This window comes from Urocitellus parryii, chromosome 3 (genome assembly GCF_045843805.1).
Source record: "Urocitellus parryii isolate mUroPar1 chromosome 3, mUroPar1.hap1, whole genome shotgun sequence".
Lineage (NCBI taxonomy): Eukaryota > Metazoa > Chordata > Mammalia > Rodentia > Sciuridae > Urocitellus > Urocitellus parryii.
This window is the reverse complement of record NC_135533.1, coordinates 103,795,958-103,819,970: the sequence shown is the minus strand read 5'-3', so window position 1 is coordinate 103,819,970 and position 24,013 is coordinate 103,795,958. Positions and strand designations below refer to the sequence as shown.

General features: G+C 41.9%; 1 protein-coding gene and 2 pseudogenes across 1 annotated transcript; 2 read left to right on the top strand and 1 right to left on the bottom strand.

Moving 5' to 3' along the window:
* Positions 1–2,793: 2,793 nt before the first annotated feature.
* LOC144253723 (trifunctional enzyme subunit alpha, mitochondrial pseudogene) lies at positions 2,794–5,031 on the bottom strand (annotated as a pseudogene).
* Positions 5,032–5,704: 673 nt separating this feature from the next.
* LOC113198762 (tubulin beta-4B chain-like) lies at positions 5,705–9,219 on the top strand. Its single transcript, XM_026411612.2, has 4 exons — positions 5,705–5,761; positions 6,487–6,595; positions 6,935–7,045; positions 8,156–9,219. The coding sequence occupies exons 1-4, from the start codon at positions 5,705–5,707 to the stop codon at positions 9,217–9,219; spliced, it is 1,341 nt and encodes a 446-aa protein (XP_026267397.1).
* Positions 9,220–13,333: 4,114 nt separating this feature from the next.
* On the top strand, positions 13,334–13,939 carry LOC113198759 (HUWE1-associated protein modifying stress responses 1 pseudogene; annotated as a pseudogene).
* The last annotated feature ends 10,074 nt before the right edge of the window (positions 13,940–24,013 follow it).

Here is a 24,013-nt window from a genome sequence, read left to right as displayed (position 1 = left end):
AAGAATAATTGGAATTGGAATTTTTTTTAAATGCCATTTACAATAGCAATCCAAGCATTGAAGTACTGAAGTAGAAATAGAACAAACAGACAAATAGGCATTCAGCAAACTTTGAAAGATGGTTGAAAGAAATCAAAAGAAACATAAGTAACTGCATAGATATTTCTTCTTCAGGAGCAATTCAATCATTATTGTTAAAGAGATAATTCTTTCTAACCTGATCTATACATTCAGCAGAAAAGATGATAACAAACTGTTTCCAAATCAAGAAAAGACAGCATAAGACTGAAGAAGAAGAATTTAAGAACCAACACATCTGATTCTAGGCACTGATCATAAATCTACAGTGATAAAGAAAGTGTGTTGTTAGGTAGAGAATTAATGAACAGATCAATGGAACAGAATAGAGAACACCAAATACACTTATGTAAATATAGTCAACTGATTTTGTCAATGGGAGAAAGGGAATTCAGAGCAAAGAAAAGTTTCACAAATATTTACAGAAGAATTATAGAAAAATAAGTCATGGGGAACCCAGATGGGGGAAAAAAAAGGAACATAGACACAAACATATGGCTTACCCAAAAAACTTACTCAAGACAGTCCATAAAGTTAAAATTTTCAAATGCAAAGTTACAAAAGTCATAGAAGAAAATCTATATTTCCTTGTGTCCTTATAAAAGGGAGGATTTAGTCACAGAAACGTACACAGGAAAAACACCATGTGGAGACGGGAGGTTTGCTGCCACAAGTCAAAAAACTACTGGGCCTGAAGCAAGGCCTGGAACAGACCCTTTCCTCGTGCCTCCAGTGCAGTGCTTGCAGCAGGCCGAATCACAGTTCTAGAACTTTCAGGACTGAGCCTGCTTCCTGTCTAGGATAGGAGAGAACAAAATGCTCTGGAGTTCCTCATGCAGTCCTTGCTTCTGACTGTGACCAGCTCCCTTACAGGTACTTCCCTGCTGGGTGTCACAGACCCTGTGGGACACAGGAAAGAACAGGAGGAGGCTGGGATAAGCCAGGGATAAGCAAAGGCTGGGAGTGTTCTGGTCAAAACCATTCAGGGATAAATAGGAAACATCTATCTGAAGTCTAAATGCACACTTTTGGCAGGGTTTCTGCTTAGGAAGATGACTCCAAAGAGATGCTCACGCCTCTGTTGTGACAGGTACCCATGTTACCCATGTGTGCCAGAGACTGGCTCCACTGAGAACCAGTTTCATAAATAAGTTTGTCACACAGTAGCATGCCCTGTAGCCCTTTAAGAGGACTGAGGCCCGTCTGTACGCAAGATGAGGAGCAGTCTCCTGGAAACATCTCGTGATAAGGCACAAAACCCTGTGTAAAAAATGAGAAGGCTAGACATGTTGAACATTTTTTCATATATTTGTTGATCCATTGTATTTCTTCTGCTGTGAATTGTCTGTTTGGTTCCCTAGTGCATATATTGATTGGCTTATTTGGTTTTTTGGTGTTAAGTTTTTTTAGTTCTTTATATATCCTGGAGATTAGTGCTGTATCTGAGGTGCATGTGATAAAGATTTTTCTCCCATTCTATAAGCTCTTCACGTTATTGTTTCCTTTGCTGAGAAGAATCTTTTTAGTTTGAATCTTTCTCTTTTATTGATTCTAATTTTACTTCTTGTGCTTTAGGAGTCTTGTTAAAGAAGTCAGGTCCTAAGCTGACAAGGTGAAGATTTGGACCTACTTTTTCTTCTATTTGACACAGGGTTTCTTTTCTAGTGCCTAAGTCTTTGATCCTCTTTCAGTTGAGTTTTGTGCAGGGTGAGAGAGTGAGGTTTAATTACATTTTGCTATGTATAAATTTCTAGTTTTGCCAGCACCATTTTTTGAAGAGGGTATCTTTTCTCCAATATATGTTTTGGGGGCCTTTGTCTAGTATGAGATAACTGTATTTATGTGAGTTTGTCTCTGTATCTCCTATTCTTGTACCAAATATTTTAAGTATTCTAGGGATGATTTGAAGTATACAAGAGGATATACATCGTGTTTTGGTCAGCTTTTTTGTTGCTGTGATTAAAAGATTTGACCATAATAATTTTAGGGAGAAAAAGTGTATTTGGGGGCTCACAGTTTCAGAGGTCTTGGTCCATAGACAGCTGAGTCCATTCCTCAGGGTTCAAGGTGAGGCACGACATCATGGTGGAAGAGCATGACAGAAGAAAGCAGCTCAAATGATGATCAGAAATCAGAGAGACTCCACTTGCCAGATATAAAATATAGACACCAAAGCCACGCCCCAATGCCCCACCTCCTCCAGCCACGCCCGACCTGCTTTCAGTTACCACTCACTGAATCCCATCAGGTGATTAATTTTCTGGTTGGGTTAAGGATGTCATTACCCAAAAATTTCTCCTCTGAACCTTTTTTTTTTTTTTTAGGGTGATAGTTTGGTTTTTATTGTTGTCCTGTGTTGGGCTCAGTACAGAAATGCTGTCACCACCATTGGCTATTGCTAGCTCGCTAGCTTCCCAGGAGGAACAGGCAACAAAGGTGGCTCCAGATGGCTCTTAGCTACTGATGTGGGCTTCAGGGTTTATAAAAGCAGTATAGTGGGTCCCACTTTCTGATATGAAGTACAAACTCTCATTCACAGTCAGATTTCACCAGGAAGGAGATGGTCAGAGCTGAAGTCATGTTAATTAAGGAGCAAACTCAGGGTCACACTTGGTCTTCCTTCGGCTTCCTGATACACCCAGATGGCACTGTAGAAGCAGCGCTGCTGGCATCTGGGCTAGTGTGTTGATGGAGCAAGGTGGGAGGAGCTGCTCACTAGTAGAACTTCTTGCTGGGGATGTTGGCAAGGTCAGTGAGCAGCTGGCATGGGATGAACTGTATTCCATAGGAAGCTTCATGCTTCTGGAGCTGGTCCACTATCTTCTGGTCATCATATAGATCCATGAAACAGAAGGACCCTCCGAGACAAGGGAGGAAGCCTAGGCCAAAAACTGCTCCAATGTCTCCCTCTGCAGGTTTGGCAACATCCCTTCCTGTAGGCACATGACTACCTCATTCACAAATCTTATCACCAATGGTACTGGATATCTTCATCAGAGGAGGCCTCAGGCTTTGCAGAAAGCCTCAGACTTGTAAAATTCTTATTCATGTCAGAATTCAAACTCTTATTCTTCGAGCCCTCCTCATGGATGTAAAAGCTCTTCCCAGACCTGCAACCCAGGAAGCCCTGGACACCAGCTGTTTCAGCAGTTCTAGGCTTCTACCTCCAAACCACTCCCCTGATCTTCTACCATGTTTCACAATAACCACACCAACTTCATCTGACAGGGTAGCAGCACCCATAGGAAAGCCAAAGCCTGTGGTCAGAGAATCCAGCTTCTCAGGGTCAACTCCTTCCTGGAGGATTCATATGATTTCGGTCATCATGGATATAAGACACCTGGTGGTGTAGAAGCCAGATCCATCCTTAATCACAAGGATGAACTTCCCCTGCTTAAGACCAGCTGCTACAGTACAAGTGGTTGTCTCCTTGGATGTTTTCTTGGTTGTGATGATCTCTAGTAGCTGCATCTTGACCACAGGAGAGAAGTAGTGCATGCCAATTACTTTCTCAGGTCTTTTGCTGACAGCAACAATTTCATTGATTGGGAGAGCAGAGGAGTTACTGGCAAAGACACAGTGAGCTACTTCCTTTAGCACTTTGTGCTTAACACCGAGGTCCTCAAAAACAGCTTCAATCACCACGTCAGCCTTTTCAAAACCCTGGTAATCAAGCTGCCCAATCAAGTTGCTGAAGATGGAATCCTTTCAAATGATGTCATAGCTTTCTTCTTCACTTTGTCGTTCAATTCTCTGAACACTCGTTGCTGTCTCTGGTCCACTCCAGCTTCTGTAGTATCTTTAAGAAGGGTCTTTAGCCCCTTGTCCATGGAGATTGGGTGATGGAAGCTCCCATGAACCCTGCACCAAGAATAGCTAAAGGCTTAACATACTTCTGTAGAGCTCCAAATTTATTTTTCTGGCATAGGACTTAATCATGATAAAGTCCCAACAAGGCCTTTGATTCTTTAGTCAATGCCAACTCTCCAAATTTCTGGTGATTCAGTAAGATAACCAGCATCACTTCTTTGTTCAAGTCCAGTTTTTATGACATGAATTATTTTCAGAGGGGCAAGATAAAGGCCTTTGGTCTGCTTTCACACTTCTTTTTCCATGATTTTGTAAATGTGTGGTCTAACAAATGGAATAGTCATGGCATATGCTGTTGGTTTATCCACCAATCCCTTGTATCTCTTAGGAGAGAGCTTCTTATCAACTAGTCCATTGGCAAAAATAACTATAACCTCTTCTAGTTATTCAATTGTCTATTTTTCTGGAGCTTTTACTCCTGGTCCCAGGGGTTCCACCAATTGGTCAGTCCCATTTTCTTTGCTCTGTCTGCACGAATATTTCTACGAGTTAGCATCATGTCAAATGCAGCAGGTACATCCACCATTTGGGGCAGCCTTTGGGTGCCTTCTGCTCTATTAGGATCCCCAGAAAGATTTCAGGGATACCTGAAATGTATACATATAGCCCCTTCCACAACAGTGTAGCCCATCCTTTAAGCCATCAGAAGAGGTTTCTATGGATAAAAATACACACATTTTTCTCTCACCAGCTGGAAAAAAAATTCTTTGCTTGAAAAGGGCTCATCTGGCCGATCACAGTGGCACATGCCTGTATTCCTGACGACTCAAGAGGCTGAGGCAGGAGGATCAGCCTCAGCAACTTAGTGAGACCCTGTCTCACAATAAAAAAGATAAAAAATGCTGTGGATATGGCTCAGTGGTTAAGGGCCCCTGGGTTCAACTCCTAGTACCAAAACAAATAAATAAATAAATAGGTTCATTTGATTAGAGAAGGCACATATAATCTCTATACTTTGATGTCAACTGATTGGGAACTTTAATTATACCTGTCAAAATCCTTAACAGGAGTTCCTAGATGAGTGTTTGATTGAACAATTGGGAAAAGATGTGTGCACCTAGGTCGGGTGAATCTTGGGGCCATCTTACAATTTCACCTCACACACCTACTGTTTGGGAAAGGAAACATGGTCTTTGGAACTAGATGAACCTGTGTTTAGCATAGGGCAAGTAACTTAAAAGCTCATTTATTAGTAAGCACTGTGCTGTAGTGTGGAAGAGGATGCAGGGGTGGTTGAAGGTGGAGGTGATGCCATGGAGAAGAGTATCAGTGGCACAAGCTGTCCAGTGGGGGCCCAGAAGTTTGTTCAATGGAGAAAGGGTAGAGAGTCTAGGAGATCAATCCCAGCCCGAGAGGAGGCACCAGGCACCTGCCTACATGCTGGGGGTACTCCCAGGTCTGGCTTCCTAAAGTAGGAATAACCAAGACACCCAGCTGAGCCCAGAGACTCCCCACGGGTAACTGGATTTTTTACTTCCACCTCTGATATAGACCAAATCAATATGGCAAGTAGAATTCATATTCATGATGAGGGGATCACCTTGGGCTATACAGAGGCAGTTTTGCTCCTTCAACTCAAATCCCTTTCATCTGTAACTTCTCATTTCCCCGCCCACCATTACATCACCAGGGCTGGGTGGGTCCAGGATATAAAAGCAGAGCTGCTGGCCCCAGCAAGTCTCTGCTCAACCAAGTCGGGGCCTTCACCAGCTCTAAAGTGGCCTTCACCTGCACTCCTTCACTTGCTTTTGTCATCATGCGTGAAATTGTGCTCATCCAGGCAGGCCGATGCGGCAATCAGATCGGCGCCAAGGTGGGCACGTTACTGGGGCGTGGACCCTGTGTGACACAGGCCAGGGCCAGGGGCCCCAAGGATGAGAGCGGAGTCGGGAGAAAACTGGGGTCACCAGCTGCCAGGTGCCATGGTGAGGCCACAGGGCAACACAACCTGCCACCGTGAATATGGTGATGCAGCTATGTGTGCCTTAAATCAATGCCCTTTAAATTACCCAGGGACCCACTTTTCCTCATGGTGGCCAGTTTCTTCCCCTGCCACTCAGATGCCCTCCCATGATCCCTACCCACATTCACCCATTGCCTGCCAGGGTTAGGATCCAGAGGCCAACATGTACATTGCTGGCATCAACCTTTGCTGGTAAAAGCTGCCTGGGGTTTGTGCCAGGAGTGGGGCCACTGGATCCTTGGTCCTGCTAGAACCCATCCAGGAACTCATCCATCAGTAGGGATTCAGGGACATTCAAACCTGCCTGGAGGGACAGCCCCACTGTGTCCACTGCTTTCTACAAGAGGATCTGTATTGCTGCTCCCTTCTCTTCCAATGTCATTCCAGCCCTTCAGTCTGTGACCATATATGGCTCCTGTTCTTCGGACTTCCCAGCCACCAGGAAGAAATTGATATGAGAAATACAGGCCACAGCTCTGTGGTCTTAGTCTAGGATTCTTGACTGTCTGACCACCATTCCAAGGCATTCCAGTGACAGGATGCTGGAACATGGAGTGATTTTTTTTTCCTTTCAGTTTTGGGAGGTCATCAGTGATGAACATGGCATTGACCCCACTGGCAGTTATCATGGAGATAGTAACTTACAGCTGGAGAGAATCAATGTGTACTACAATGAAGCATCTGGTGAGTATATTGGATATTAAACTTGCTTTCCGAATGGTGACAGAGGAAATGTTCTAGGAGCACACAAATGACAAAGAAATGCATTTTTGCACATTAATATAAAATGCCAGCATAAAAAGATATACTTTAAAGTTCCTGAATAGTCCTGTTTTTTGTTTTTTGTTTTTTGTATTTTTTTAAAACATGACTAAGCAGGCTAAGCATTCTTTTTCTTTTTCCCTTTTGTCTCAAATATTGGAATCTTCTATAATAAATCCTTCTGTGAGAACTACACAGAATTATGACCCTACCCACAATTCTTTGTCAAGCACAAATGTAAGTCAGCTTTTGTTCCTATAGGCAACAAATATGTTCCTCGGGCCATCCTAGTGGACCTAGAGCCAGGAACAATGGACTCGGTGAGATCGGGACCATTCGGCCAGATATTCAAGCCAGACAACTTTGTGTTTGGTATGTCCTCATGGTCCATGGGACCATGACTCACTTTCTTCCTAACAGCCATACACTTCACAGTTCTCAGTGATCAGTGTGCAGGAGATACTGTGTCCACAGATGGCCCCAGTCCTGGCCTAATCCCTTCCAGCCCATGGGGGTGGGGGCATTTTTCTGGTCACTCTGGACAGCTCAGGGATTAATGCCAGAATCCATTCCAGCAGCCTCTGAAGGGAAAGTCTCAAGAGCAAAAAAAAAAAAAAAGCTTCTAATGAGGCTCAATAGGCTACAGGTAACTTCAAAGCATCTGTTGAACTCACTTAATTACTGTTAGGCAATGAAGGCCAAAAGCACAGCATGTGAGCAAGATTTAGACAACTGCTTAGAGCCCCTTGCCCCTCTGATCACCCTGTGCTTTTTCTGTCTATTTGTACTTCATTAGAGTATTGAACCATTTTCCCTAGTTTGAGAAGCAGATGAATTTTGTTAAACATTTTCTCTTTCCTGCTTTTCTTACTTTAAGATGATTCCCAGCATTTTTGAGGGTCACTGATACAGAAGGTTTCATCTGTGTTTTCTACCAGTTGGTGGACAGAGAGGGTGCAGACAGTCTTAGGAAACAAAAGCATCTCTAAAAGGTTATTTAGGATTAGTTGTTAGCACAAAGAGATCGGGCTGGATGCAAATCCATGGGTCATATCGGCCTTTTATTCAGGAACAGGACTATACCTATGGGAATGGACCCACTTTCCTGGTGGAAAATGAGCCACTGAACAAAGGAGGGGACTGGGTTTATATAGCTCATGGGTGATTTGGTGAGCTTGTCAGTCTGGGCACTCAGGAATTTGAGTTTCAGGGTTGGGAGTCAGTGGCCAGCACCTGGAGAGGAGTTATTTTGGAAGAGAATAGTGTTTCCTAGAGATTATCATTCTAGGTTTAATGAGACACTTTCTCCATTCCAGCATCTAGGAAGGATTTATTTTGGGAGAGATGAAAGTTATCAATGTATGGCCACACTATCTTGGGGTGTTTTATTTTCCAGTCCTAGTCCTACCTTCTCCACAGTGCAAATGACATCATTCAGAATCCTTGTATATTTGTGTCTAATATTCTCTTTCCCTCTGGTAGGCCAGAGTGGTGCAGGGAATAACTGGGCCAAGGGCCACTACACAGAGGGAGCCGAGCTGATGGACTCCGTGCTGGACATGGTGAGGAAGGAGGCAGAGAGCTGTGACTGTCTCCAGGGCTTCCAGCTGACCCACTCACTGGGGGGTGGCACTGGATCTGGCATGGGCACCCTGCTCATCAGCAATATCCGAGAGGAGTACCCAGACCGCATCATGAACACCTTCAGCGTCATGCCTTCGCCCAAGGTGTCGGACACCGTGGTGGAGCCCTACAATGCCACCCTCTCTGTCCACCAACTGGTAGAAAACACAGATGAAACCTTCTGCATCGACAACGAGGCCCTATATGACATCCATTTCCGCACCCTGAAACTGCCCACCCCCACTTACGGGGACCTCAATCACCTGGTGTCGGTCACCATGAGCGGGGTCACCACGTGCCTGCGCTTCCCGGGCCAGCTGAACGCAGACCTGCGCAAGCTGGCCGTGAACATGGTGCCCTTTCCACGCCTGCACTTCTTCATGCCCGGCTTCTCGCCCCTGACCAGCCGGGGCAGCATGCAGTACCGCGCCCTGACGGTGCCCGAGCTCACCCAGCAGATGTTTGACTCCAAGAACATGATGGCCGCGTGCGACCCCCGCCAGGGTCGCTACCTGGCCGTGGCTGCCATCTTCCGAGGCCGCATGTCCATGAAGGAGGTGGACGAGCAGATGTTCAACGTACAGAACAGGAACAGCAGCTACTTTGTGGATTGGATCCCCCACAACGTGAAGACGGCCATGTGTGACATCCCACCGCGGGGCCTCAAGATGTCAGCCACCTTCATCGGCAACAACACGGCCATCCAGGAGCTCTTCAAGCGCATCTCTGAGCAGTTCACGGCTATGTTCCGGCGCAAGGCCTTCCTGCACTGGTACACAGGGGAGGGCATGGACGAGATGGAGTTCACCCAGGCCGAGAGTAACCTGAATGACCTGGTCTCCGAGTACCAGCAGTATCAGGAGGCCACCACCGAGGAACTGGGAGAGTTTGAGGAGGAGGAAGAAGAGGAGGCAGCAGTTTAGGAACTTTTCAATTTCCTTGGTAAAGTTCTTATCCTCCTGCGCCTTTCTGCTTGGAAACTTAAGCTTCTCAGGTGGGTCTGTCACAAGTTCACTGTTGATGAGAATGTGGATCTCCCCTCAGTATGACTGTATTGTTTCTTCAACGATCTGTACTAATAATTCATGTGGTCCACACTCTCCACATTTTTGTTCTCACTCTTCCTGAGATAGAAGTTTTAGGATTTCATCTTTCAGCAGTATAGGTTTCTGCTTCAGTGCTTTGAGAAGTATTCTTGTTCCTTTAGTAAAGAGATGCAAGTGCATGGTTTTGTTTTTTAATCTTCTCTTCCCAAAGTATTAAAATAAAGATAACTCTCAAAAGTTATTGGGGAACTATGCCATTCGAGAATCGCTGTGAGTCTATGGAATCAAGGCCTTAGGTAAGGACTTCTATTTATCTACTTCCCTTTGAACAATGTAATAAATGCAAATAAAAACAAGCACCACTTTACCCATCAGATAAACCATATACTATAAATTGTAGATGTTCTAAAAAAGCAGCCAGGGACATGAGTTCCACCTAAAATTTGTTTGAAAATTATGGCAGGAATTTAGGACAGTGATAGAAACTAACAATTTAACATTTTTTTTAAATAACATCTTTCTAGCTATTAAAACCAGAGGCTGCTTTCAATATGTCATTATTCCTGATTGACTAGGATCCCATTTTTGAGAGGATAGGAAGCTGGGAAGGCAGGTGAACTGAGGTATGCTGTAAGGGAGGGAGATTCTGAAGCTCTAGGGTGTGATGGTAATAGGCAGCAATATAACCAACACTGTGCTAAGGAAACACTAAGGCATGAAATATTTTATGGGCAATTTCATTGTAGGTAGTTTTCTGCAAACTTGTTGAATCAAAAATGTAAGTGCAGGTTGTTTGCCTTCTGGCATCAGATGAAACCTTTCAAAGAAAAGCTTAATTAGGGGCTGGGTTTGTGGCTTGGTGGTAGAGCACTTGCCTCGCACATGTGAGGCCCTGTGTTCAGTTCTCAGCACCACACCAGTCAATAAATAAAGGTATTGTGTCCATCTACAACTAAAAATATTTTTTAAGTTATCTTAAACAAAAAAGCTTCATTAATGACACACCTTTGGAAAACTCCTTTCCCTCCCCAAAATTTTATGAAAATCTAAGTGGAAAACTGCCACATTTTCCCCACAACTGCTACTAGGGAGACATGTTTTTTATGTTCTTGGAAAGTTTATACTGCTACCTTACAGAAGGGTGAACCTGGAGGTTGATGGTAGGTAAATCATTATCAGTGATACATATTGCATTTGAAACTACATTAGGGAACAATTCAGAAAACAGAGTAGGGGAGGTAATTTGGTGGATACTTTTTCTGAAATATTTTTATTACATGTTGATGAACCTTTATTTATTTGTATAGGGTGCTGAGAATCAAACCCAGTGCCTCACACAGGCTAGGCAGGTGCTGTACCACTGAGCTACAAATTCAGTTCTGATTTGGTGGATACATTAAAAAAAAGAAAAGCCAGCTCAGCTAGGAATGTGGGAGGAGCACTTACCTACAGGGAGATCTTGTAATTGCCAGTTTTTCCTTCCAAGGTCATGCAAAACTGCTCACTCTTAACACCCCCATTTTAATCAGGTGTTAATCGGGAGGGAGGGAGTTTAATTTTCATTCTCCTTTTAGAAAGCCCTAAAAGGTGATTATAGGTGAGCTGCAAGCTCCTTCCAGCTAGTAAAGCGGGCAGAGGACATGACCAAGCTTTATACAACGAGGCATTTGGGGGTGAGGGATGGATACCTCAATGAGAAGTTCCTTTTCTCAAATGCAATCATGTCTCAAGCTGTAGAAATGAAAGTGATGCAGCTTGGCATGGAATGCTTCTGCTGGGCTCACTGGACTGTTATTCACCATGGTGTCTATAAAACAAAGCCTTCTCCAATCTGTTGCAATCCTAGGAATCTGGCTGGAGCCTTCTGACTGAAGTGAAAGCCTTCTTTCCATAACAGCTGGATGTAAACCGGTGCTGCCATCTGTGTGTTAAATCTATGTGTTCTGTTGGGGTAGGACATGGCTGGTCTCACCAGGATGGATTATCCTGGCAGGTTCTATCATCTCTCTAAGCCACTGTTACTCATCTGCAAAATGGGGGCAATCATAGTTTCTTCATGATTCTTTCCCATGGGATTATTCTGAGGACTAAATGAGATGTTGTATATAAGGTGTACACCATACAGTCTGTCTGTAGGCACATAACACCTATTATATTGCACCTTATGAAAGCCCTTATGAATATCAGCTATTTTTATTACATATTATAATAATATGAAAGTCTTCATGAAGATTTTATTTGCTTATAGCATAGTGAGGAAGTGTTCTGACTCAGGAGCAGAATTTATTTACCCTTGTTGACTGACACAAAATCCAATTGGTAGATTACAATATGTGGGTAAGATTTGTCTAGAAAGGGTCAGACTCCTCTCTTTTTGATTCTTTATCAAGCAATTGCTTTAATAAGTGCTGCATAATTCTGTTTGATGTTCATCCTGAGCAAAGTCTTATGCTGACTGCTTTCTTTTCAAAGAAGGGATTTAAAGCAGCTCCTTGGAGGAGAATGTGGCCAGCAGTGGGAAAAGTCACCAGGGCATTAGGAAAGGGGAGGGCAAACTCACCGCCCCCCAGGCAGGAAGAGGTCTAGAAGTGGAAGCTGCAAGAGTCATCCTTCCTTCACTGTCGACCTCCGAGTCACCTGGCTTCCCTTTTTTTCACATATGAAAAGACACCTTGACCTTTCTCGCCTGGGTCCATTCATGTCACTCCAACTAGTGGTATCGCTCTCACATGGGCTTGCCCTAATAGGCAAGGTCCATCTTAGCACTGGTGGTCAGCCTTCAAGAGCCAAGAAAGCTGCAGAAAGAGGCCATTACCTCCCTTTTGTGACCCAGAAAAAGGACAATGTCTAGTTCACTGCCAGTCTGGCAACATGTTCTCCAGTAAACCCACCAAAAGTCCAAACCTCTGGGGAAAGGAGCATGCCCCCATCAGCCCTCCTCTGCTGTGATGGTTAACTTTGTGTCCATTTGAATGGGCCTTATAGTGCCCAAATATTGGGTCAAATACTGTTCTGGCTGTATCTGAATGGGTTTGGGGACGATATTAGCATTTGAATTCATAGACTGAGTCAAGAAATAACTCTCCTTAATGTGAGTGGGCCTTACCCAATCTGTAGAAGGCCAGAATAGAATAAAAAGGTCCAGTAAGAATTCCTTCTGCCTGATGGCCATCCACCTGGGACATCAACTTTTTTCTGCCTTTGAACTTAGTCTAAAACATTGGCTCTTCCTAGATCTTGAGTTTGCCAGCTCCAGGGTCAACTACACAATTGCCTCTTCTGGTCCTCTATCCTTTGAACTCAGACTAGACTCCACAATTGGCTCTCCTGGGTCTCCAGCTCGATGATTCACACTGTAAAAATTGGAATTTGTCAGCTTCCCTAACTGCATGAGCCAAGTGCTTATGATAAATCCCTTTCCACATACACACACAACCTACTGGTTCTGGCTCCCTAAATAACTCGAACATACTCAATTACCTCCACTATAATGGTTCTGAAGGTTGGGACAGAGGGACAGCCTGCCCCTGTTCTAATAATGTCAAGCAATGCACTGATGTCTCCTGAGGCACCTGTCACCTGTACCCACATCAGCATTCCATCCCCCAAAAGTGGCATTTTTTTTTCTTTTATGTCTTCAATGTACCAATGCCTCTTCATGAAAGCCTCTAAAATGAGACTTTGGTGTGGGCTCCAGTGGCTCATGCCCCATTGGCCAACTTAGGGAGGCCACGGGGCCAAGGAGTGAGGGTGGTAGGTGGGCACAGCAGGTGAGGCAAGGGCCCTCAGTGGGGCCTCAGCAGGGCCGGAGGTCCAGGGTGGGGGGGTCACCTGGCTTTGGTGGGCTGAGGGGCAGGGTCACAGGCCACTGGGATGCAGGAGGCCTGGGCTTTCATGAGAAGCTGCTGCTTGCTACTAGGCCCCCCACCTGGCCACTCCATGAGGATGTGGCAGCAGCGACAGCAAGGCCATGGCAGGGAGGCCCCAGAGGATGGAGGAGTAGAAGGAGGAGGGCAAGGCAGAGACCCAGGAGCACTGGCCCAAGCATGGTTTTCCAATGGGCACAGCAGTGCCTGGTCCTGGTCCAGCAAGGCTGGCAGCTGTAGGAGGAGGCAGTGGCCACCCTGCAGCCTGAGCACAAGCAGCACAAGCTGTGGCACCTCTTCCAGAACTCGGCCACTGCAGTGGCCCAGCTCTAGTAAGATTGAGAGTGTCATCAGCCAGAACTTTGTTTCTGGGTCCCCTTCCGAAACGCAACTGCCACCCTCACCAGCCTCTGCAAAGAAAAGTGTGGAGACCCTCAGTGAAGTTTTGATTCTGGAATTCAGATTGGCTATCAGCAAAGCAGTAGGATGTGCTGGCTTGGTTTAAAAATACCCAACTATTTCTAGAGGAGATTTGATCAGCTTCCTAATGTGGAAAGGTTCCTCCATTATGAAACTCGAGAGCTTCCCCAAGACTGTCTGGAGTGTGCCCTATCCAAGCTACTTCAATGGAAACTGGCACATCTCTAGAGACTCATTTGCAACCCTTCTGGGAACCCATAGCTCTACATGGTAAAGCTGATTCAACATATTTCTTTGGAAAAAATTGTTAAGAGTGTGCCTGTGGACCCATTTTCACATTTAGGTTTAGGTCCAGATTTTTTTTTTTTTTTTTTTTGTCTATTAGAGTAAACATTTGCTCTAGAACTGTTGAAATAGAAGGTAAGTTAAGAACTGAACAAGAAATATTTGATGTCAGCTAGCCTGTCCTAAAACTGTTTTTAGAAAGTGAGTTTGAGCTTACTGATGTAATAACAATCTTTTTTCAACATTGACTAGAATTTCTTGCTAGATACTTTTATGTTGTACCTGTTTTCTTACTCTCTTGAGTCAGGGGAAGTTCTTATGTCTTAGAATTGTGTTCTGGTTATAGTTGCTTGGGGAGCCCGGGCCATGCAAGCAAGTACAGCGGGTAATTGTTGGGTTAGTTCCCTTGGGAATGGAGAATTGCCTTTGATACCCTTCATTATCTAGGGTGCTGTAGAAGATGAAAGTTGATGACACAAGTGAGAGAGAACAGATGGAAGAGTCATCGATTTTCTTCCTGCCTGTTGTCCCTCAGGTCCTCCTTGCTTTGATAGTCAGGATTGCCAGAGGTGCAACTAGTAGACAGGTCTATCAATACCTCACCCAACCAGATCTGTCATCAAAAGACATTCTTGGTTAGGAGGCTTAGTGTCACTGGAGAAGTCTGGGCAATGCAGTCAGTGATAGATAAGTCTATTGCTTACTGCTGTCTAATGTAGACTTCCATAGACAACTGGAGACTTATCACCTGTACCATAGCAGGTTAAAAACTACTACCCCCAAACAAGCAGCAAAGTAATAAGACTTGGTTGAAGTCAAGATGAAAACCTGGATCACAAATGGATGACTAAGCAGGTAGAGGTAACTAGTGAGTTAGATCAGGAGACCTGTTAAAAGTTAACATTCCTGGGCCATAGAGGAGGTCTTCTAAAACAACACTAACCTGCTCATAAAAAGAATGGGATATATACAGAGTCTTCTAGAGCATTGCAACTTTAATTCCTGCACAGAGTCTCTTTGACAAATCTTGATTCTTTCCTATACCCTTAACCAGAACCTGGAGTTGGAAAAAGTATTTAGTTGTTGACTTTTTTCTGATTGCAAGTTTCTTTATGGTAAGTTAAAATCAAAACCACTTCTTGCAGGAAAGCCCATGTCATATGGATGCAGCCTTAAGACCAGACACTATTTCTTACATATTAGATCAGTTAGGCTTTCAGAACATTTAGAGTTCAGGCAAAATTGAGATGGACCTGTTCCTACAGAATTAGTTTTACACTTCCCCTTAAGTTTGGAAAAAAAAAACAGCAATGAGTTGTACATAGTTTGTCAGATTAATTTTATTGCATGAGATACTATGTGATGGAGTTGTCTCTCCTGGCATCCTGATTTTCATCAAGTGGATTGATGACTCATTTCATTCTTAAAGGATGCTTTTCTATATTATACTACTGTCCTGTAGAAGATAGTTTTAAGAAAAATAAGCCACTCTTGCTATAGAACCTTAATGCACCAGTGTGCATGGCACAAAGGATGAGCTTAGCCATCCTTGAAAAGCTGCTATGCTCCTGCTCCCATTACACACATCCTATGGTTTACTACTTTGGGAACTTTAGGAATTTTTAGTGATGAAAAAGTTGTAGAAAGGACTGTTTATAATTTTGACCTATGTGGAAGTTGTTAGGGTTTTACAAAGCTGAAATATAAAACTGTGTGTAGGAAAGTAATTTTTTTCCTACAATAAATTTGTAATGTAACACACACACACACACACACACACACACACACACACACACACACACACACAATCCCTCCAAAATATTTTGTGATGCTAGGTCTCATCATCTCATTTTAAAAGGAAAGAGGAATAGAAATGTTATGTGCAGTGCCAAGTGCACACAGTTAATGACCAGGTCAGCAAACAAACCCAGGTCCATCTGAGTACCCTGCTATTGCTCCTAGCTCCCATTGCCATGAATGTCACTCAGCAGTCCAAAATACCAACTCTAGCCACCAGCCAAGGCTCAGTTTCCCACATCTCCTTTTCATTGACATGAACCCAAAGTGTCAACTGCATACATAGACTCTACTCCTTGGTTCTCTCCTGTCTGGTCTGACTTTCTGATCTGGCCCCACAACATGCACTTGAATCATCAGTGATTTTGCCATCTACAGAATCAGCCCCTCTGTGTACATTTTGCTTTGCTTTCTCTTTCTTTAAACATACATTCAGCTTTTAGGAATTTAGCTCTCAGGATCCTATCCCACCACTGCAGCTTCCCATGCCCTATCTATCCTAATCCCAGAATCCAATGGGTGCCAATTCTGTTCAACATGAATTCTCTGAGAGCAATCCAGGGCCCTACCTGTAACCCTAACACTAACCCTAACCTAAACCTAACCCCTAACTATAAGCATAAATGTAACTCAACCCCAATCAAACCCTGACCTTAACCCCTAAATCCAAAGAAACCCCAACCCAACCACTAACCCCTTATGTTAACAATGACCATGACTGCAGCTTCACCCAAAACTGAACCCATTCTTGGCACTATAACCATAACCTCTAATCACTAATCCTAACCAACAGTGTATGTTTTATAACAAAAAACAATGGTATACTAAACCCTCGTCTTCTCATGATTCCTAATCTTTAACACTAATCTAACTCCAACACCAACCCACAACCTTAATCATAATCCCAAAACAAACCCAAACCTAACTCTAACCATTATGCATTAAAAAATAACAGTAACCCTAACTCTAACACTCCTTCCAGCCCTAAAGTTAACCTCTGACTGTCAGCTCTGATCCCTAACTGTAACCCTAGTCATAGCCCTGACCTAACCCTAACTCAGGTCCTATCTTCTACATTCTTATCCCTCGTCTCTACTTTTCAATCCCTAAAGTGCTCATCCCTAAATTCCTAATATCTCAGTCCCTCTAATACTAATTCCACCCTCAAACCAACCCCAATCTAATACCAAGCCAGACATGATATCACAAGAACAGAAAACAACAGAATATGACCCCTTTAAATATAAATGGACATCATTTGCAATGATATAGCAAAATGAAACTGGCAGCATACCAAAAGCATTATATGCAGTGACCACAAGATTTATGCCCCCAAATAAAGGAGGGCTTATCATTTAAAAAGCCAGCTATGTCATCAACAATGAAGGAAAACACCACATGATCATTTCATTCAGTACAGAAAGAGCTTTACACAAAACCCAATACCTTTCCATGACCAAACACCCTATATACCAGGAATAGTAGGCAATTTCCTCAACATGATAAAAAGCATTTCTGCAAATACCAGAGTAAATACCAGAGTAAACATCATACTCCATGGTCCTCACTGAAAACTTTACACTTGAGATGAAAACAGGCGCAGATGTGCACTTTCACACTGTGTCCAACAGTGTACAGACAGTTCTATCCAGAGCAGTTGGGCAAGACAAAGAAATGAAAGGCATCACACACACACAAAAACAGGATGACTAGTTCTGTCTGCTCATGTGTCACATGTTACTTCATATTGTGTAGAAAAAAATCCTGAGGCATCCTTAAATCATTATTAGTGATACTCAACAAATTCAGCAAAGTTACAAGCAAACTATCAATACAGAAAACACATTTTATGTCCATATAGCAACAAAAAGTCTGAAAATGAAATCAAGGTCACTCAGGTTTCAATAAAGTCAACAGTAATAGTACATTTTAGAAATAATATCCCAGTCTTTTGCTTATCTTTTTCATTAAATTACCACTATATTTCACAAAACATAAAGTTCATTTTAATAAGTCCAGTTTATTCAGGTTCTCATTCACTGATTCTGCTTTTGGTTTTGCATCTGAAGCGTCATGGCCAAACACAAAGTTATCTTGAGTTTGTCACATGTTTTCTTATAAAAGTTCTAAGTTTTGCATTTTCTATTCAGGTTGGTGATCCATTTTGAATTGATTTTGAGAAAGTTGTAAGTTCTTTGTCTAATTCATTTCATTTCTTTACCTATGGATGTCCATCAGTTCCAACATTAGTTGAAAAGACTACACATTTTCCACTGAATTTCCTTTGTTCCTTTTCGAATAATCAGCAAACTATTTGTGTGAGTTTATCTCTGGCTTTTAAGTTCCATTCCATTGATCTAATTGTCTATAATTTGTCAAATTTGTGTTGATCACTATGGCTTTATAGTAAAACATAAAGTCATATACTGTCATTCCTGTGAATTTATTCTTCAGTATTGTGTTGACCATTTTGGGTCTTTTGCCTCACTATGTAAAAATTAGACTCAATCTTTGGTATTGATAAAACAACTACTAGAGTTTTTTTTATCAGGATTGTGTTGAATCTAGTTATTAAAATTGGGAAGAACTGACATCTTAATAACTTTGATGATTCTTATGCATAAATATGAATTATCTCATTTATTTACATATTCTTCCATCTTTCACCAGAATGTTATTTGGGGCAGGGCAGGGATTGAACCCAGGACCTCATGTGTGTTAGGTAAGCAGTCTGCTTCATCCCTTTCATGAGAAATTCTTGTTTTGTCATGTAGATAGATCTTTGACAGACTCATATTTTTACATACAGTTTTCTGTCTTTTTTCTTCTGGTGCTATGTAAGTATGTATTTCTTATTATGGAATGACAATGCACAAAATGGAAAACAGCTTCTTGTCTGGAATATATAAACAGTTTTATAACTCAACAACGAAAGACAAAAGAACCCAATTAAAAATTGACAAAGATCTTGAATACACCAACAAATACATGAAAAGATGATTAACATCTCAGTCATTATGAAAATGCAAATTGAAACCACAGTGAGATTCACCTTCGCTTCTCTAAAAGAGCAATCATCAAAATAATTAAATATAACAAGTGTTTGTAAGCACGTGGACAAATTGGAACTCTTAAAAACTGCTGTGACATTATATAATGGTGCAGTCTGTGTTTGGAATGGTTTGGTGTTTCTTCAAAATTTAAAAAAAATAGATTTAACTCTCTTCCCCCAAAAAGATTTAATATACCATGCAACAATGCCATTCCTAGGTACGTGTCCCAAAGCACTAAAAACAGAAATGTTTGTGCCATCAGTCAGGGTCATGAAACTGAAGGACAGGCTCAGAAAGAGTTCCAGAAAAAGAAAACTGGATCAGAATGAAAAATAATTTTCCTCCATTGCAGAAGGTGGTAAAAGTGAAGCTGGCCTGCAGATCAGAGTACAATGTAAAAATAATCATATTTTCATGATTTGGGGGTTAGGGGTGACACCTGTGAGTGTTTTTCTGCTGTGAGTAAAATACACTGCAGTATTTGATGCAAAGTTGCAAATCTAGAAAGGCAATAACCACTGGGGAATGGGAGAGAAAGGATCAAGAGTACTTCATACCACTAGTGCAGATTTCCTCTGAATTTGGAACTATCACCAAATGAATTACTTTTTAAAACATCCTTGTCAATACCATGCCAGAAAACAAGGAGACAACATCAAACTTCATTACAAAGGCTAACAGTCCCAATCTCAGTTCAGCCAAAACTGTGAAACCATCACCCCTCTTAAGAAGAATCTGAAAGTCACTAGAGGCCATTGTGTGGATGTTATATTAATATTAAGTCACTGTGTGATTATTATATGCATTTGACATTCCAGTATGTAGATATTTCATTGGTATGAAAGGCCACCATCTCGATGTTATAACAGCATGTCTGCCCGCTGACCCGACCAGCTGGGAAGGACCTGCCAATCTCTCACACCACTTGGACAACCTCATCAGACCTCACAAGCTGCCACTGCCCAGTCTCGTCCCGCTAGGCCAAAGCTACTGCTGAGGATGTGGAGCCTTTTGGTGGTGGCAGTGGCAGAGGCCATTGGGTCTTGGAGTGCCCCATAAAGCAAGTGGATGCCCCCAAAACTTGGCCACATGTAAGACGTGGGCTGGCAGGTCAGGGCCCTGGATGACCACTTTGAGTCAGTTCCAGAAGACCTCACTTGGTCCCACAATAAAAAGCAAAGTCCATAACCCTCCTGCAAAAAATAGAAGTACCTTCTGGAAATGACTTTAAAGTGTAGTTAATTAAATTAAGTCACCTCTAAGAGCGATAGTCCTTCACGTTTGGTGAGTTAGAGGACATGGAAGCTGCCCTGAGGAAGAGAATAGGGTCTTGTGCTAGATTGCTCATGTGAAAAAGGGGCTCCCAGTCCCAGAGGTCTCAGTCCATGAACAGCCAGCTCCATTCCTTGTGTCTCAAGGTGAGGCAGGACATCATGCCCAAGAGTGTGGTGAAGGGAAGCTCTTCACATGGTGATCAGGCAGCAGAAAGACATAGAGAGACTTAACCCAGATACAAATATATACCTCCAAACCATGCTCCAATTCCCACCTCCATTCACACCTTATCACTTCAGTTACCACTCAGTTAATCCCTATCAGGGGATTAATTCACTTATTGGGTTAACACTCTTATAACCCCATCATTTCTCCTCTGAACCTTCTTACATTGTCTCACATGTGAGCTATTGAGGGACAACTCACATCCAAATCATAGTAACATGACATTCAAGTTCAAAAGAAGAAATTCAAATTGTTAAAATAATAATTAAAAAATACATTGGTACTTTTTAAAATGATATTTTGGAACAGAAGAAATTTTTTAATAGAGTTCACCAACAATTCCTAACAATTTATAAAGCATCCTGCTTACTAGAAGGCCCAGACCCTTACTTGCAAGAAAGGAAAGCAAATATCTTTCTATATCAAATTTTTATAAAACACATGAGTATGCTTTCCAAATTTGGAAAGACAAAAAAAGGAAGACTGTCTTTTTAACACAGAGAAAATTTATTCTTAGTAATATATGATTTACAAAAGACAGCTTCTGACTTGTCTCTTATGTGTTCTAATAATTTAAGTCCTGATGAAATTTCATTTTAAATGATTTTAGGCATCATGAAATATCAATACTTTACATTTTTTAAAAAAATCACGATCTTGTTTCTATCGTCTAAAACTGATCCACATATTTTGGAAAGAACAATCTCATCCAAATTTGAAAAGTTCTTGTGTGTGTGTGTGTGTGTGTGTGTGTGTGCATATGATCTATTTTAAACAATATCACTGACAGTTGGCTCCTTCCTAAGACATCTCCTTAAATTTTTATCATCTATTTATTTAGTAATTCTGAAGATTGAGCCCAGAACCTCATGTATGCTAGACAAGCACTCTACCACTGAGGTACAACCCCAGTCTCCAAAGATATCTTGTTAAAATAAATTAAGTTAAAATCATTTAAAGGGCTGGGGGTTTCTCTCAGTGGTAGAGCACTTGCCTGGCATGTAAGAGGCCCTGAGTTGAATCTTCAGAATAGAATCATATAAAATTATGAGAAATCCTCAATATGACTCCTCTCAATCAAAAGGATCAGCTAAGAAGAATTTTTAAAAATTTCTTAATGAAAAATAGCAGAAGTACATGTGATAAAAATTCTGTAGAGGCCGGCCGATGTGGTGTACACGCCTGAAATCCCAGTGGCTCCAAAGGCAGAGGCTGGAGGATCAAGAGTTCAAAGCCAGCCTCAGCAAAAGCACTAAACAACTCAGTGAGACCCTGTCTAAAATACAAAATAGCGAGTACCCTCCAGTTCAATCCCTGGTACCAAAAAAAGAAAAAAGAAAAGAAAAAAAATCTGTAGAAAACTAGAAAGGGAAAAGAAATGAAAAGTGAACAGTAGAAACTTGTTGAACTAAACTGGATACCTGGAAGAAATGAATAGTTCCCGATTAAAAATATACATTAACAAAATAAGAAAACCAAAAATAGACCAATCAGCATAGAAAAGCTCCAAATGATGCTTAGAGATCTCCTATTGAAAAAGAGCCCAGAACTCTAGGAGTTCACAATTGGGTATAGATGGACCTTTAACAAATTCTGATTTTATATAAATGGTCAAAATCTAGAAAAAGAAAAAAAAAAGGAGACTTTTCAATTCATTTTATAGTAGAACAAATGTCCAAACTTGATATATTTGAGGAATTGCATCTAATGCAAGATGTCAGTGTTCACACATCAGGTGTTATTTTATGTACCCTCCCAAACATACTACCAGTGAAACTGTAAGATTATCAACTAAAGAAAAGGTTTTGTTAATGAATTTACCTCTGTGAAAGCCACAAAGTAAGTTTGTAACAAGTTCCAGCTTTGGTATAAATAATATATTTATTTGTTTATTTTAATTAGTTATACATGACAATAGAATGCATTTATGTACTTTGATATACATAGATAAGATATAATTTCTCATTTTTCTGAGTGTACATGTTGCAGAATCATATTGGTCATTCAGTCACATATATATAGATAGTAATAATATCTGTTTCATTCTACTATCTTTCCTAACCTCACATCCCTTCCCCTCCTCTCCCATCACTTTCCTCTACCTAATCTAAGGTAATGCTATTCTTCCCTAATGCCCCCGACCCCTTATTGTGAATTAGCATCTGCATTTTAGAGAAAAACATTTGGCCTTTGATTTTGTGGGATTGGCTTATTTCATTTAGCATGATAAGCTGAAATAGTATTGTGTTAATGCACCTACTTCAATTTTTCAATACTGTTTCTACTATATGAATCTTCAATGCAAAAAAAGAAAAGAAAAGAAATGAATCTTCAAAACAAGAATAAAAGCAAGTGATAGGGTGTGCAGTGGCCCTTTCCCCTGTGCTGGGAGTTGGCTCCCTATCTCAGCATTCTGCCTTGGGCCATTAACACATGTTAGGAATGGGAGACATGCTGACCCAGGAAGGAAACCTCATTACAGAAGTCACTGTAAATCGGCCCCATCCCAGAGGAAAGTGCTCAGTCAACATGTTCTGCAATGACTCCCCAGCCCTTCCCTTTCTAATAATAGCTTCCTCTTTTGTCTTAAATCACCTCTATTAACAGGTTGTTTGCATTTTTTTGTTGTTTTTTTTTTTAGATTTTTTTCTGCTTTATCAAAGATATTCTCTCAGGAAGTGGTGGAAGATGGGCAAGGGGACCTCTGGCTACACCTGCATGGACTGAGGTGTGAAAAGACTAGCCTGCAGGTCCCCTAAGTGTTGGGGTATTTCTACCCCATCTGCATCCTCAGCCCAGCCCAGGGTGGCTGGTGAAATACAAAGGAATAAGGCCATCTATAGGACACTGGAATCTAGCCCAGACAGCAGGTAGCAGGAGCTACATAGTAGAAAGGGTCAGTGTGATTTGAGACTGCAGGGAGCCACCACATGGACATTACCTGGCTTTCTGGCCACATTGTTCTGCACCCAAAGGGCATTGTGATATCGAGTTGAAATTGGGGGGCACTTAGGAATTGGAAGACAGGGGAGCACATGAGGGTGGCCTAAGAACAAAGGATGTAAATCTAGCTCCTGAGCTTGTGCTGGGGGTAGGAAGTTGAGGGCATCAGCCTTCACTGGAGCAGACACAGCCCAGGCCAATGTAGAAGCTTCCAGAAATCTGCCTAAATAGAACTTGGAAACTGCATCTGTATACATGTATATATGCATTTATTTCTCAACCCCTTGCATCTGCTCTTTGGTTTTCAGTAGTCTCTCCTTACAAGTGGTGAGCAGTCAACCCCCCATATCCCTGCTTCTGCATCCCAGGATTTAACCAACAAAGAACTGAAAATAATTCAGGAAAAAAAAATTTGTAATGAAAATGTTTTTCTAGTATTACTTCCTAAGCAACACAATATAACTTTTACACAGCATTTATATTGTAGTAAATGTAAGTAACCTAGAGATGATTTAAAGTATATGGAAGGTTTGCACAGGTTATAGGCAAATGCTACACCATTTTATATAAGGCACTTGAGCATCCATGGATTTTGGTATGAGGTATCAAGAGACAACGGAACTGAAGTTTAAAAATACATCAGAGGGGCTGTAGCTGTAGCTCAGTGGCAAAGCACTTGCCTAGCATGCGTGAGGCATGGGGTTCAATCTTCAGCACCACATAAAAAATAACAAATGAAATAAAGGCATTCTGTCCATCTACAATTATAAAAAACTTTAACAAGTCTAAAAATTTTCCCCAGAAAGA

Coding starts and splice junctions, on each gene's coding strand:
- LOC113198762 (XM_026411612.2), top strand. CDS start 5,705: ATGCGTGAAATTGTGCTCATCCAGGCAGGCCGATGCGGCAATCAGATC. Junction 5,762..6,486: donor GCAATCAGATCGGCGCCAAG/GTGGGCACGTTA, acceptor TTTTCCTTTCAG/TTTTGGGAGGTCATCAGTGA. Junction 7,046..8,155: donor GCCAGACAACTTTGTGTTTG/GTATGTCCTCAT, acceptor TCCCTCTGGTAG/GCCAGAGTGGTGCAGGGAAT.